At 40.9% G+C, this 13,285-nt stretch overlaps 2 protein-coding genes across 3 annotated transcripts in view; one reads left to right on the forward strand and one right to left on the reverse strand.

Moving 5' to 3' along the window:
- Positions 1-7,026, reverse strand: part of INTS9 (integrator complex subunit 9) — a 111,416-nt gene extending 104,390 nt beyond the window's left edge. The window contains exon 1 of the mRNA XM_060015240.1: positions 6,894-7,026. Within this exon, the coding sequence (XP_059871223.1) occupies positions 6,894-6,902 (9 nt within the window). The 5' untranslated portion in view covers positions 6,903-7,026. The remainder of the gene's footprint in view (positions 1-6,893) is intronic.
- Positions 7,027-7,419: 393 nt separating this feature from the next.
- The window catches only part of HMBOX1 (homeobox containing 1), a 184,438-nt gene continuing 178,572 nt past the window's right edge, over positions 7,420-13,285 (forward strand). The window contains exon 1 of one of the 2 annotated variants that reach the window (XM_060015243.2): positions 7,420-8,803. The gene's annotated coding sequence lies outside the window, so the exon portion shown is untranslated. The remainder of the gene's footprint in view (positions 8,804-13,285) is intronic. The other variant, XM_060015242.1, reaches the window with a different exon arrangement.

Here is a 13,285-nt window from a genome sequence, read left to right on the forward strand (position 1 = left end):
AATGCAGAAATACTGTATTTAAGAAAAGCCAATCTCTGCTTAGGCCATAAATCTGAAGAATAGATTATGCAAGACCTTTTATTATTCACGTTCCCCCACCCCATTCATAAGCATGAGTGATGAAAAATAAACTGCACCTTAAGGGCAAAAAGGGTGTTAGTTTTACAATTCCTATTAAAGAATGGCTTTCTTGAACATCATCTATCTGATTATCTATCCTTGAGAGAGCTAAAGTTCATTCAGCTGTGCTTTCAATAAATTAAAATGTTTTAGACCCTTAGGGCATTTCCTTCAGATATATGGTCAATCAGGGGCAATTTAAACTTCCTGTTTCCTCACAGTAAAATTCCCACCACAGGCTGGGAATTTAGTCTTGACCACCGAGCCCCTTGGGGCTTTCAAGCTAACTCCTTTCTCCTACGGTCTTTCCTATTCCCCTTCATCTTCTGTTAGCATTCTTGCCTTTTCTCAGGATCCCCGCAAATTCTGACATCTGTCCTTCTGACTTAGCCCTTCCTGATATGCCAACTCCTAGTTTCATCTCACCGGTCATCCCTTTCCTTTCTGGTGGGCACGGAGGTCTCCTCTGCCATTTACACACACTTGACCCAGCTGCCTCTCCAATCTGCCGGACCCCATAATACTTATAATAACAACTACTGCTCCCACGCATCAGCATTTTCAAAGCAACACCAGAGGTTCTTTGAAAAATTCCTTTTAAAGATTCTCAAGGCACCACTTTTTTATCTGAAGAAATCTGCTCCTCTTTTTGGTACATTTTCCCACATCCATACATCACTACTGTAAGGACCTTTTACTAAATATAGCCAAAGTCTAAGAGACAAGAGGGTGTGAGGACTGACGAAAGAAGATGGTTACATTAGTAAGACACATAGTAAGAGTAAAGAAGCAGATGGCATCCCTGGCAAGAGTGGGGAAATGTATTCTTATACATGATTGGTACAATGGTAAACCAGTGGGCAAATTGGCCATGTCTGTTACAATTTTAAGAAGGCATCTTCTAAGATACAATTAAATACATTTTGAAGCATTATATTCAAAAACTACTTGAGCCAGGGCCCAACAATATCACTACATCAGAAAATTCACTGCAATATTGTTTGAACTGCACAGTAAGCCCGCTGGACTTTACATTCCATAAAGGCAGAGAGTAAATCCGTTTTCTTCACTGGAATATGCCTAGTACCTTGGGTAATGCATAACACAGAAGAGGCAGGTGTTCAGGAAGATCTGTTGAATGAATAAATTAATGATGATGACTGAAGAGCAGTTTACCCCTGGACCTCTGCTGGTATTCAGCAAGCCAGGAGAGAACTTTCCATTTGGAATGCTAGGTTTTACTGAGTTCTGTGGCCATGATGCATTCTTGGCCCTTGTCCTTCAAGTACACTTTGCGGATCATCAGAGCAAATGGCAGAGGGATGAGTACCCAGAGTAAGCCAGTCACAAAACAAATGTGCTACTGCAGTTATAGGTAACAGCAATGCTGTCATGCTTGTTCTGTATGTCATACTATATGTATTACATGCAAATATAAAATTTTCTTTTCAAGTCAACTGTTACTGAAAAAAACCTTGCTATATATATTTTTTGCCTTAAGTATAAAAGATTTAATCTTCAGGGTAACCATTAGGACTTTGAAATGCCCAAGACTAAAATAGTCGGTTTTACCTGAGAGCTCTATTGAACAATGTCTGTGATTTGGCCTCATGTCACTTTTCAGAGTTTGAGGAAAGCATTCTAAAGGGAAAAAACCTATCACACTGAGGTGGTGATGATAAAACATGACCTTTCTAAAACCTGAAATGATATTAAATCATAAAGACACACGAGGGCACTCTAATCAACCAGCAAAGAGAAACACAGAAAAGATAGTGAAATCAGGTTGACATTTTAACAATTGTACTGAAATAGGTGAATTAAGTCCTGGTAAGATTGCGAGTGTTTGTACTTTACAGCGAGAAATTTTCTTTTCCTGATCCAAAGCCTAAGAAGCCAAAAGGATTCTGCAAGTCTGAAAACTGCAGGAAGAATTCATCGCACTCAGATGCAAGGTGAGGATTAACCACACCCCTTTCTAATGATTTGTTAAATTGACCTTGGAGCAGGATTTGCCCCTTTCAAGCCAATATTTTCTTTATAATCTACAATTCCACTTGGTGCTTTACTTGTCCTCCACTGGAAGTGGCCCATGGATCCACTGCTTTGCTCCACCTGTTCTCCTAAGAGACATGGTGAGTTAAGTTTGAGCCTCCCCGCCACCCCCCAAAGCCAGTAGTAATGAAACAGCATTTTCATAGAGGAGCATAGACCACCAAAGAATATACCTCAAGGCCTTCTTGAGGCTTTAAATTTGTAAATAAAACTACAGCATATAATTTCCTTCATCAAATTCAAAAAGTATAACGTAACAAGCGTTTAAGTGACCTTTCTTTCAGACCTTTAACAAGTGGGCCACAAGAACTGCAGAGAGCCCTGGATTCTGAGGCAATCAGGCTCATTCACTAAGGATTGTCATTCAACTTCTTTTTTTTTTTTTTGTGGTACACGGGCCTCTCACTGCTGTGGCCTCTCCCGCTGCGGCTCCGTACATGCAGGCTCAGCGGCCATGGCTCACGGGCCCAGGCGCTCAGCGGCATGGGGGATCTTCCCCGACTGGGGCACGAACCCATGTCTCCTGCGTGTCCCCTGCATCAGCAGGCGGACTCTCAACGACTGCGCCACCAGGGAAGCCCCTGTCATTCATCTTAAAGGCACATTCAAATTTGTGCCTCAGCAAAATTACAAATAATTTCCTGTCATCGATCTTTGGGGTCAAATGTAATAGTTAGAATGGAAAGTATTAAAACTTTGAATGCCAAAGGTATACTGTGGTTGTATAATAAAATCTTTGTTGACTGAATAAACTAGAAGATTCTCTCCATCACTGGAACTATCTATAGGAAGTATGACACACGATGCATTCTTGAACTGCTTATCATTTTATTCACTTTAACCTTCATCTATTTTAATGACTAAATTCCTGGCCATAATGTTTCAAATTCAATTTCTGTCAATGTATTCGGTATTTTTTTTTTTTTGTCTCATGGTCTTTTGTTAAAGACCCAGGTGAATTCTAGTTTCTACTCTTTGCTGAATTTGGCCATCAGGGTGCACCCAATTAGGCTCAATGTATACTAAAAGCAGAACATGCTCTAAAATGTGCTAATTTAGAGGATACGTTCCTAATTTTCCTGTTCCTTTCAAAATTATTCTGATTAATTGAAGGTGCCAATTAATTTTCCGTAGTTAAATAAAGCTGCCTGATATTATAGACAGTCATTAAAATCCTTTGAGCTGGTATCTCTCTAAGAAGGAGCTATCCAAGGATTACATTATATTGGCATCCAGTGTCTTCCTTTGGGTGTGTGAAAAGCCACCAAGACAGTGATGGGTAAGGTTAGAGAACTATAAATGGCATCACAGAGGCTAAATTGGGTAGTATAGACACCAACCTGGGCACTCAACTAGTATGCTCTGATATGGAGCCCTTTAGATGATCAAGTAAGTCCCCAGAGTTTAGTTTTTTACCAATAATCTTTCTTAAGATCTTAATTCAGCCAAACTCAGATTTAAAGCTAATTTAGAAAATATCCTTGAATGAACTTTCTCTCAGTCTGCACTTTGGCTTCGGTTCTGTGAGAGATAACCCAGCATGTGCTGGTCCCTGTGCAAAGCACCAGAGTCCCTGCCCTCATTAAGCAACAGACTCTGGAGGAAGGAATCTTGGGTTCAGATCCTGGGTCTACCACTCTTTTCATGTGTGTAACTTCGAGCCACTTCATCTCCTGAAGGCTCAGTTTTTCTTCCATAAAATGGGAACACTATCATCTAGACCAAAGGATAAAATGTGACACTAAATAGCAAGTACCTCCCTAGCACAACGCCTGGCACACAGTTAGTGCTCCATAAAAGGCAGCAATCATTCTTTTTCACTCCAATGGTTATTGCTTATTGTAATGTTTTGACTTCACCCCTTAATCTTTTCTCAAGAATATTAACAGACCTTGACAATCTTTCAAGAATTATTTATTCAACTACTATTTAGTGGCATCACACAATGCGTCGGGCCCTGGGAATTCAAGAATCCACAAGATGGAGGACAGACATAAAACCAATAATTACAAGTGCCATAAAAAAGGAAGTGTGCCATGGAAGCACAAAACAGGGGTACTTAATTCAAGGAAACCTTGAAGAAGTGCTATTTAAACAGAGATCTGAAATATATAAAGAAATATATAAGTCAGGCAAAAAAGAAGTGGAGGCAATGGAACAGATTTCAAGTCCCAGAGGCGAAAGAGTGGGGTGGGGGGCACTTCCCTGGTGGCACAGTGGCTAAGACCCCGCACTCCCAAAGCAGGGGACCCGGGTTCGATCCCTGGCCAGGGAACTAGATCCCACATGCCACAACTAAAGATCCCACATGCTGCAACTAAGACCTGGTGCAGCCGAAATTAATTAATTAATTAATTTTAAAAAAAGAGAGCAGGGGAGTTCAAGGAACTGGAAGACGTGCAATATAATTGGAATGAGGAGATCAAGGGAGAGGAGGGCTGGAGAAGTTGGGAGGACCAGGTAAGTCAAGAATTGTTAAGACTTTATCCTAGGGCAAAGGAAGCTACTGAGGGGTTTTAGGGAACGCTGCAATTTCAAGCAACTTCTGGGACACCGGGTAGAGAATGGATTGGAGGGTGTTGAGACTGAGTGCAGGGAGACCAGTTAGAAGGCCTTGTTGAAATCCAAGTGTCAAGTGAAAAGAGCCCGTACAAAGGGAGTATTAGTGGGACTGAAGAGACACAGACCAGTTCAAGAACTGCAGAATCAACAAGATGTGGTCATAGATTGTGCGTGGGATGGATATTTGGAGAAGCCATCATCTCCAAAACAAGAATGTGCTTGATAAAATGTATTTCTGTGTTTCATGATATAAATACAAAATATGGCTTACTACATATTTCTGATGCAGTACACAAAGTTAAAATTTTTAGGCCATGGAGGATTTATTCCAACTCTATGGGAGGCATGACACAAAAAAGAAGTCTAACTTACTGAGTGCTAATGTGCTAATGTTTTTGAAACCACTTTGCTGTGTTGAAAGATATTCTGCATTATAAATCATCAACTACCAAATAATTTTTAGTTATGTACTACGTGGATGACAAGTAAAGAGGGAGGGAGTATAGACAATACTTCCTCTTCCTCTGAGGCATTTTATGGTTCTTAAAGGAAAAAAAGTGAGTTTCTACTTTTTTCCACGTTTTCACATCTTTAAATAACATAAGCAGGAGGAGTTTATAAGCAAACCAAAGTATATGTAAACTAAACCCTAACTCTCTGATACCCTCAGCAAATGAGTTGTTATGGAAAAAAATTGTTTCCCACTTGCCTGCCTTTGCACCAAGCACACCAATTGTGATTTATTTTTTATTGAGGAAACATGGTATGTGTTTCAACCATTCTGGTGCCAAGTTCTGTTGCTTCTATAAACTGAACCCTCTTCAAGAAGGTCCTAGCCTACTCACCCTTCTTATCAGTTAAAGAGTCACCTTTCCAAGGAACTGTCTCACACTCCCCATGCACCCTCATTATCCTCTCAATCCCCAAACCCTGAACATGAACACAGTGAATTATAACTTTTTCATTACCTTTGTATCTTCTTCATTAGATTGCATGCTTCTTTAGAGCAAGGGTGGTGACTTTCAATTCTGCATTTTTAAATGTTTCCTAAACTGACCCAGGAGCAAATTGTTACTCTCAAGGTTTACGGATCTGTGCCCTTCTCCTTACCTAAAACAGCTGTAGATAGAGACAGTTTTGGAGTTGAATTCACTTTTAATACTTTCTCTGACTTCTCAGAAAACAGCTGACACTGTGCAGAGTATATATGCCTGTAGCGTGTGTGTGTACGTACACGTGCACTTTGCAAAAGCATGCTCAAATAATTAAGAAAAGAAACCTTTTGTTTTTCTACAAAAACTACAGAAAGTAAAGCCTGACAACACTTGGCTGCAGGAACATGAATTTTAAAAGGTTGAGAAACAGCATCTCACACCTGTTTCTCTACTCTAATTATGCTATTACTAATCCCATACAGTTGGAGTAAACTAGTTAAATCTGTGTGCACAGAGTAAAATGGCTCAAAACAAAGGCCTGAGCAGCTTTCCTATAAGCCAAATGTTTGAGTTTTGTGATGCAAAGACTTTTCCAGGTATCCTGGCATGCTCCATCTAACCTTGGCTCACGCAGTCCCTTACAGCTCTAGACTGGAACGCCTTAACACTTCCTCGCAGCCCATCTTACACAGGGTTTAAGATTCAAATCCTCCAAGATCACACCCTGACCTCGTCCTTCTCTTAAAAGCAAGGGCAGTTAGGAGTCTATAACGGAAAATTTAATAAGAGATTACGCTCTGCCCAGTATTTTCTAAACTCTGTTCATATGTTAACCAAAGCCTTCTCAACAACCGTAGGAAGAAACGCTAATCAAGTGCCAATCTCATGGAAAGAAATTAACCCATTATAACACTCACGTGGCAGCTGAGAAACAAATCAGAACTGGTTCATTAAGCCCAATGTTAGTTTGTATGTGAAGAAAGGTGACAGAGTCAATCTCTTATCTAACCAAAGGGACCCGCCAAGGAATGAATAAGACCAGGCAGTTACGGGGGGTCGGGGGTGGGATTCAAACTCCTCAGCAACAAACAGTAGCTTTCCTTAGTCCACCCCACTTTCTAGTCCCTAACTGACACCCCTCCTCCGCGACGGTTCCCTTCCCAAGGTGGAAACGACGAAGTCCAAAAGGATATGCCCTCTGACCTAGGAGCAGAGACTCACCAGTTTCATATTGGACTTTTGGCTGTTCAATACCAGTCACTCCACTCCTCAGACCCAGAAAGCGTCTTCCGGTTCAATCTCCGCCACCGGCCAGCCGAGAGCATCGCGGGACATGCAGTCTTTCTTCCCTACGCCCCCCCCGCTGCATCATGGGAAATGTAGTAATCTCTCCGTGCATCATGGGAACTGTGGTCGTCTTTCCTTTTCCTCCCTTTCCTCTCAGAATACCTCCTTCCGTCAGCTCAAATTCATCCCAGCCGCCAATTCATCCTCCCTCTCCACCCCAGCATGATATCATGTCCCCCTTCTGGGCCCGGGATCCATGGTATTCTGGGATGTGTAGTCCCTACGGCTTTGGCGCCCCTTTCCCCTCCTCCCTGTGGGAAGGCGGATGGGCGCGGTACTTGCCGGGAGCTGTAGTTCTCTGGGGCCTCCGGACGCCCGGTCCGGCGCCTTTACTCAAGGGAGGCAGGAACTACAACTCCCAGGGCCGCTAGGCGGCAGCAGGTGGGAGCGGGGCTGTTGATATCAATATGGCGGTTGTCAGCCAGACAAAGACAGTCAGTCTGATGTGATTGAGACAAGGGAGGTTTTCAGGGGGAGACTGGGAGATAGGGGCCTCCCCTCCCCCTTCTCCTCTTCCTGCGCCGGCCTCAACCCCTCCCCAGTCCCCTCCCGACGGGCGCCCCACGCGGAAGACACCCCTCCCCCTCCCGCTTTCCCCTCCTCCCTACCTCAGCCCTTCGTACCGGGACGTTGGGGAGGGGGCTGTGCCGGGCGGAGAGAACTCAGCAAGGATTCTGAGGTGAGTCGAGCGGTTTGGAAGCCGGACTACCTCAAGTCTCTTTCCTCACTTCTTTCTCTTCACTTTTTTTTTTTTTGGAGGGATTTGGGGGAGAAAGTGAGTGGGCTGGGGATGGGTCTCTTAAGCGGCCCGACTGAGTGGAGGGAGGAAGCGGGGGGCTTCCGACGGGGGCGACCCGGACGCAGGGTCTGGGGTGGGGCAGTTTGTGGGGGCGGTAATGGAAAGGCGTCGGTTGCTCCCCAACTCTTTCCTCCTGGTTGTCTCCCCGATGGGCGGAAGGTTTGAATCCTGGAGGTGGGGTCTCTTGTTTGGAGTTTGGGAAACTGTGAGGGGAATTTGAGGTGTGTGGGTTTGTTTGGGGTGCAGAACTGTGTTTGAAACTGGGTGACGTGTACTTGGGTGATGTGTTCGCCTTGAATAAATGACTCCGGAGAGGAAGTTCGAGAGCCGGAGTCGGAGCTTTTAGCTGGGCCTGGGCGGAGAGGCGTGCGCGAGGTGCGGGTCCTGAACCTCTGGGCTGGCGACGCGGCGCAGGGTGGCCGCGGTGAGCGACTCGTTTGTGTCCCATCGCCCGCTCACACTCCTCCCCGCCTCCCGGGACGCATCTCCACCCTGAACTCCGGGCAGGAGCCCTGGAGAGATGCGGGTGTGTGGAGATGGCTTTTTGCATACTGAAGTCGGCAGATAGGTGGGAAAGGAAAATTGTTCTTAATATTTTATTCCGGAACCGTGTTTTGGTTACACTGTTGGGGCTACTTTGAAAGGAGTCCTCCACCCACCCCCACCCCAAAACAGTAGGTGGAGGGATCTCTCTGTGGTCTTCGCGTTCAATAGATTAAACAGTACTTAAGATTCGGGGGCCTGGGGGTGGGGCTTCGGGAGTGCTGCCATGTGTACGCGCCTCTGTGTGTCTACTGAAGACACAGAATGACTGTTGTGTATCCTGAGATAGGGCGACTTATTTTCGTAGTAGGAAGAACTGTTGGAAATTGTTGGAGGTGCGGGGGGAGTAGCGGAAAGGCGCTGCTTGTATTTTTCTTCTACCCCACCCTGTTCTGTCTCGCATTTGTCTGAAAGCTGGTATGGAAGAGAGAGGAAACACTGGGTGAGTGAAGAGGAGAATGCAGTTGGCATTAAAGATACTGTACTATGGAAAGTTGAATGGTGGTATAGAGTGGTTGCTGTTTTAATTTACCCTGGAACTTTAAAAACCGTACGTATCATGTAGGAGAGAGTGATGTGACTAGTTCATTTCTCTGGGATCCTGCAGGTATAGAAACCTCTGTCTTCTCTTCCCTGCCTGCCCGCCCGCCCGCCCGCCTGCCCGCCTGCCTGTCTGCCTGTCTGCCTTCCTTCCCTCCTTCTTTCCTTTCTTTCTTGGCGTGGTACATTTCTCTTCCTGGATGGACATGCTGCCTCCTGTGCCTGTTTATTTAGTTTGTGCTACGTGGTTGTGCTTTTACTGGTTTTGTTGTAAAATGCATCATTCGATGAAAAGGACCTGCATTTGTTTTTATTTTGCATTTCTTCCACAGGTAATTATCACATCAAGATCGCAGTGCTTTGCATTAAACTTATTTTAAAATTGCACAACTAAGATAGATCTAGTTGAATTATGTGTATAAGTCAAGTTTGGCAAATTTGAATTCTGATTTTTTTTTCTTCCGAGTTTCAATTGGAGTTATAAAGGAAAGAGGATTGCAACATCTCTTGTTTCTCACAGTCTTTAATATTTATAAACATTACACCAGGAGATTTAAGATAATATAATTTGTACTTCTTTTGGTCTGAAATATAAGTTTTTCAATAACCATTCTTTTGTCACAGATTTTTAGTGTAATGGACTTTTAAATAACTAAAGGATTTGGCATAATTTCTCTTTTGACTGCTGAGAATTTAATGTATTTACATATTTAATGTATTTACATATTTACATATCCAAACTTATCAATTCTTGAACCTATCAGTAAAGGACCTTAGATACCATAAAAACTGAAAGTCACATAGTGTGTAATTTTATGGTATGTTTTATACCTTTGATTTGAAATTTCTGCAGTTGGTCATTCACACAGATAAGCTGTCTATAAACATGAGGTAGCATATATATTTAGATTGACCTGAATAGAAAAAAAAATTGATGTGTATTCTAAATCTCAAATTTAGAACATACAATATGTTGATATAAAGTTGAGGTTTCAGTTTGCTATAGACTAGGATTTCCAGAATTATTTGTTTTAACCTTCTATTTTAGCCTGAAATGTTACTTTGCAAAAACTGGAGAAAAATCCTGTGTAACTACATAATAGAGTGTTTTTCTGCTGAAAGATATTCTATTAGACATAGTGTTTTAAAATGTTCAATAATTATTTTAGAAATAAAAAAACTAAAATGTTTGTTAAGAGTTGGAAAAATATTAAAATATAAGAAGATTTTCTCTTCTACCCACCCTCACCTCAGATTTTCTTTTTGTTTGTTTTCTTCTACGGAAATGCAAAGTTACTTACTGGGAAAGGCGTTCATTAAACTTTTTCTGACTAGTGGTTTTGTTGAAACCAGATATATTCCTTGTATTCGATGGGGTGGGGTGCTTCTGTTGCATTTTAGGCACCGAGCATTAAAATGTTGTAAAGCCTTTACTGCAGGTTAAAGCATAATACGTTCTCAGCATGTGGAAGTCATATGGTTTACGAAAAAAGTAGAAAATCAGGGCATTGGTGCCTGTCAAGCTTAAAATTTCATCCCGTAACTGTGAAAGACATATTTATTTAATGTGACTGCTTCTAAAAATGTTGCCTCTATGATGGGAGGTTGAAAATCCAAACTGTTTTTAACCAATCTGTTGCTAGTGTACTGCATACTGTGAATACTGTGGTTGCAAACGTGCATCAAGGAGCCTTTAGGGGTCAGCTTTATATTGAATGTCTTTAGTGAGGCTTCATTTTTCACTGCTGTATGAATAGATTTCAGTCTTTTTAGCACAAATCCTTAGTGGAAGCGTCACTAATAGAAACTTAATAGCTCAGTATTGGTAAGTTATAAATATATTTCAACAAACCTTTCATTGTTTCATCATTTAAAAAGATAGAAGTGACCAATTTATGGCAATATTTGTGGCAAGTATTGATTGGTATGGCATTGCTTGTTTCAGAAGAAGTTAAACACATGGGGAGTATTTATGCTTAATTTGTTCATTTTGGATCTTTTGTTTGTTATATTGATAATAAGTCCATTCCACTTTTAATGTTTCAGATAGCTTCCATGTTTCCTGTAAAACCATGTTTGCTTTCTCGATTCATTTCTTTGCAGCTCTTCTATTATTTTTGTATGCAGATCTTTAAACTTGACTTATTTCTCTTGGGAATTAGAAATTTATCCTAGGGTGTCATTTTTCGTAAATGAAAGTTGGTATACTCCTCAACTTTTAAAAAATGTTAACATTTATAGGTAAACTTAAAAATGCTCAGTGAAAATAGGTTGGGTTTGTTTTGTGTACCTGCTTTATTTAGGTTTTTTTGGCTTCCAGAATTAATTTTACAGCTCCCTTTGCTGTATGGTTAGATTATTTTCTTAACTGTTGGCTTTTACTTCTCAGTTTAGAACTTTATAAAAAAAAGTTGTTTATGAGTGGAAATCACAGCTTGTCTAAAGTGTCATGTATGTACATTCACATATGCACTCACATATATAAAGCACCTTTATGTTTGTTTTTGTATGATAGTGGTGTATATCTATCAGGCATGCAACCCATAAAAAAGGAATCTGAACCACAAATAATAGGAGGCTCTAAAAAACGGCTCAAGCTAGAAACCAGAGTAAGCACCACCACGTTGTCCACGTTATAGAAGCTATGGAGATTTTCAGTATCACTGCAAACCATGATTTTAGCAGATTCTGCCAAAATCTGTTTCTCTCAAAAAGAAAGCTAGTGGTATTGAAATTTTTCTGAAAATAATATTAAGTAATATGTGATTAAATTGCTAGGTGCAACTTCCCCTCCCCACCCCCTACCCCCCAGGTGACTTACTGGTCTTAGGTCCCATCCTAAGTAAAGAGTATAGATTTTCTGAGAGATAATGTGATGTAAAACTCATAGAGCCTATTTAAATATAACCCAGTGCTTTAGATAACTTGTTTTTCTTGATCTTAGATGAGACAAATTGGAAATTTACTATACATTGTTTTGGACACTTTCCAAGAGCATTTAGTTACTGGAAGGCCCTGGCTTTAGCATAGTTTTACCCTTACAGTGGTAACAAGGTTGAAGTTGCAGTAAGTTTTTCCAGTGGTTATTATAATCCTAATGTAGTAATTTACAGATCCTTGACTTGGGCTATAAGGATAGTGGGGTTTTTTTGTTTGTTTACATTTACAGACAGAAGGGGAAAAAAGAACCTAGTCGATTTAACTTTGAAGTAATGAGTTTTACTTTTTTTGAATCTTAAAAGAGGTGTCTACACACCTCTTCCTATAAGTGGTAAAATGATTCTAATCCATTTAAAGGACATTTAGGTTTTTCTTAAATTTAAAGTGCTGATTATAAGAACGTTTACTAAATTTCACAGATTCTCTGTAGCTTCTCTGTCCATGTTATGTTCAGTGATGGTCTGTGTGTCATTTATTGAAAATATTTAATAGCTGTCTTTACTGTATGCATATTAAACAATTAGTGTGGAGTTGCCAAGTGGCAGTAATTGTAAGTTATTTAGTCACATTTTTCAGAGAGGAGAAAGTCAAATACTGTGGCTATTGCTGATATGAGGATGATTTAATACTAAACCTTTCTGCTTTTGATAAAGTAATAGTATGATTAAAATGAGAAGCTGTTGGCTTGGGCCTAGTCAGTGAAGCCTTGGAATCATCCTCACTCTCCCTTTTCTAATCATAAGTTGATTTTATATCGTCTGTATATATCTATTCAATTAGTTTCATTCTATTGCTATTCCCTTAATTGAGGCCTTCATCATTTCTGTCTTTCCTCGTCAGTCTATTAACTAATTTTGAGGTTTCAGTTTTTTTCCTTAGTAGTTATTCACTCCTACCTGATCTTGCTAAAATAAAATGTGAATTTGAATATTGGTCTTCCTTTGCTTATAATCCTTCATTGGCTCCTTAGCCTTTCAGATAAATCCAAACTATCATTCCACCTGTGTCCAAATCTTGGCTCTGCCACTTACTAGCTATGTGACCTTAGACAAATGATTTAATCTGTCTGTGCCTTCGTTTTCTCATCTGTTGAAAGGGAATAAATACTCCTTATTTCATAGGATTATTGTGAGCCCTTACAATGATGTTGAGTCCTTAGACTGCTCTTGGCATATCGTAAATGTTAACTATATAATTACCATGTTAAACCAGATAGTTTATGTTCTGGTTCCTGCCTTATAATTTATCATTACCAATCCCAGACCCTATGCCTTAGCCATGCCAAAGTGCTGGTAGGCCAAACAAGCCTCTTTAGTATAGATAAGGAGGGTTGGGTGTTAATCTGTGAGAGTTGCAGTTGTCAAAAGTAAAGAATTGTGAACTTTAAAGTATATTGCTATGTGAAGAATGCTTCCATATTCTCTGGCTTCTATTTTTTTCTCCC

Source organism: Delphinus delphis, chromosome 6, assembly GCF_949987515.2.
Source record: "Delphinus delphis chromosome 6, mDelDel1.2, whole genome shotgun sequence".
Classification (NCBI taxonomy): Eukaryota; Metazoa; Chordata; class Mammalia; order Artiodactyla; family Delphinidae; genus Delphinus; species Delphinus delphis.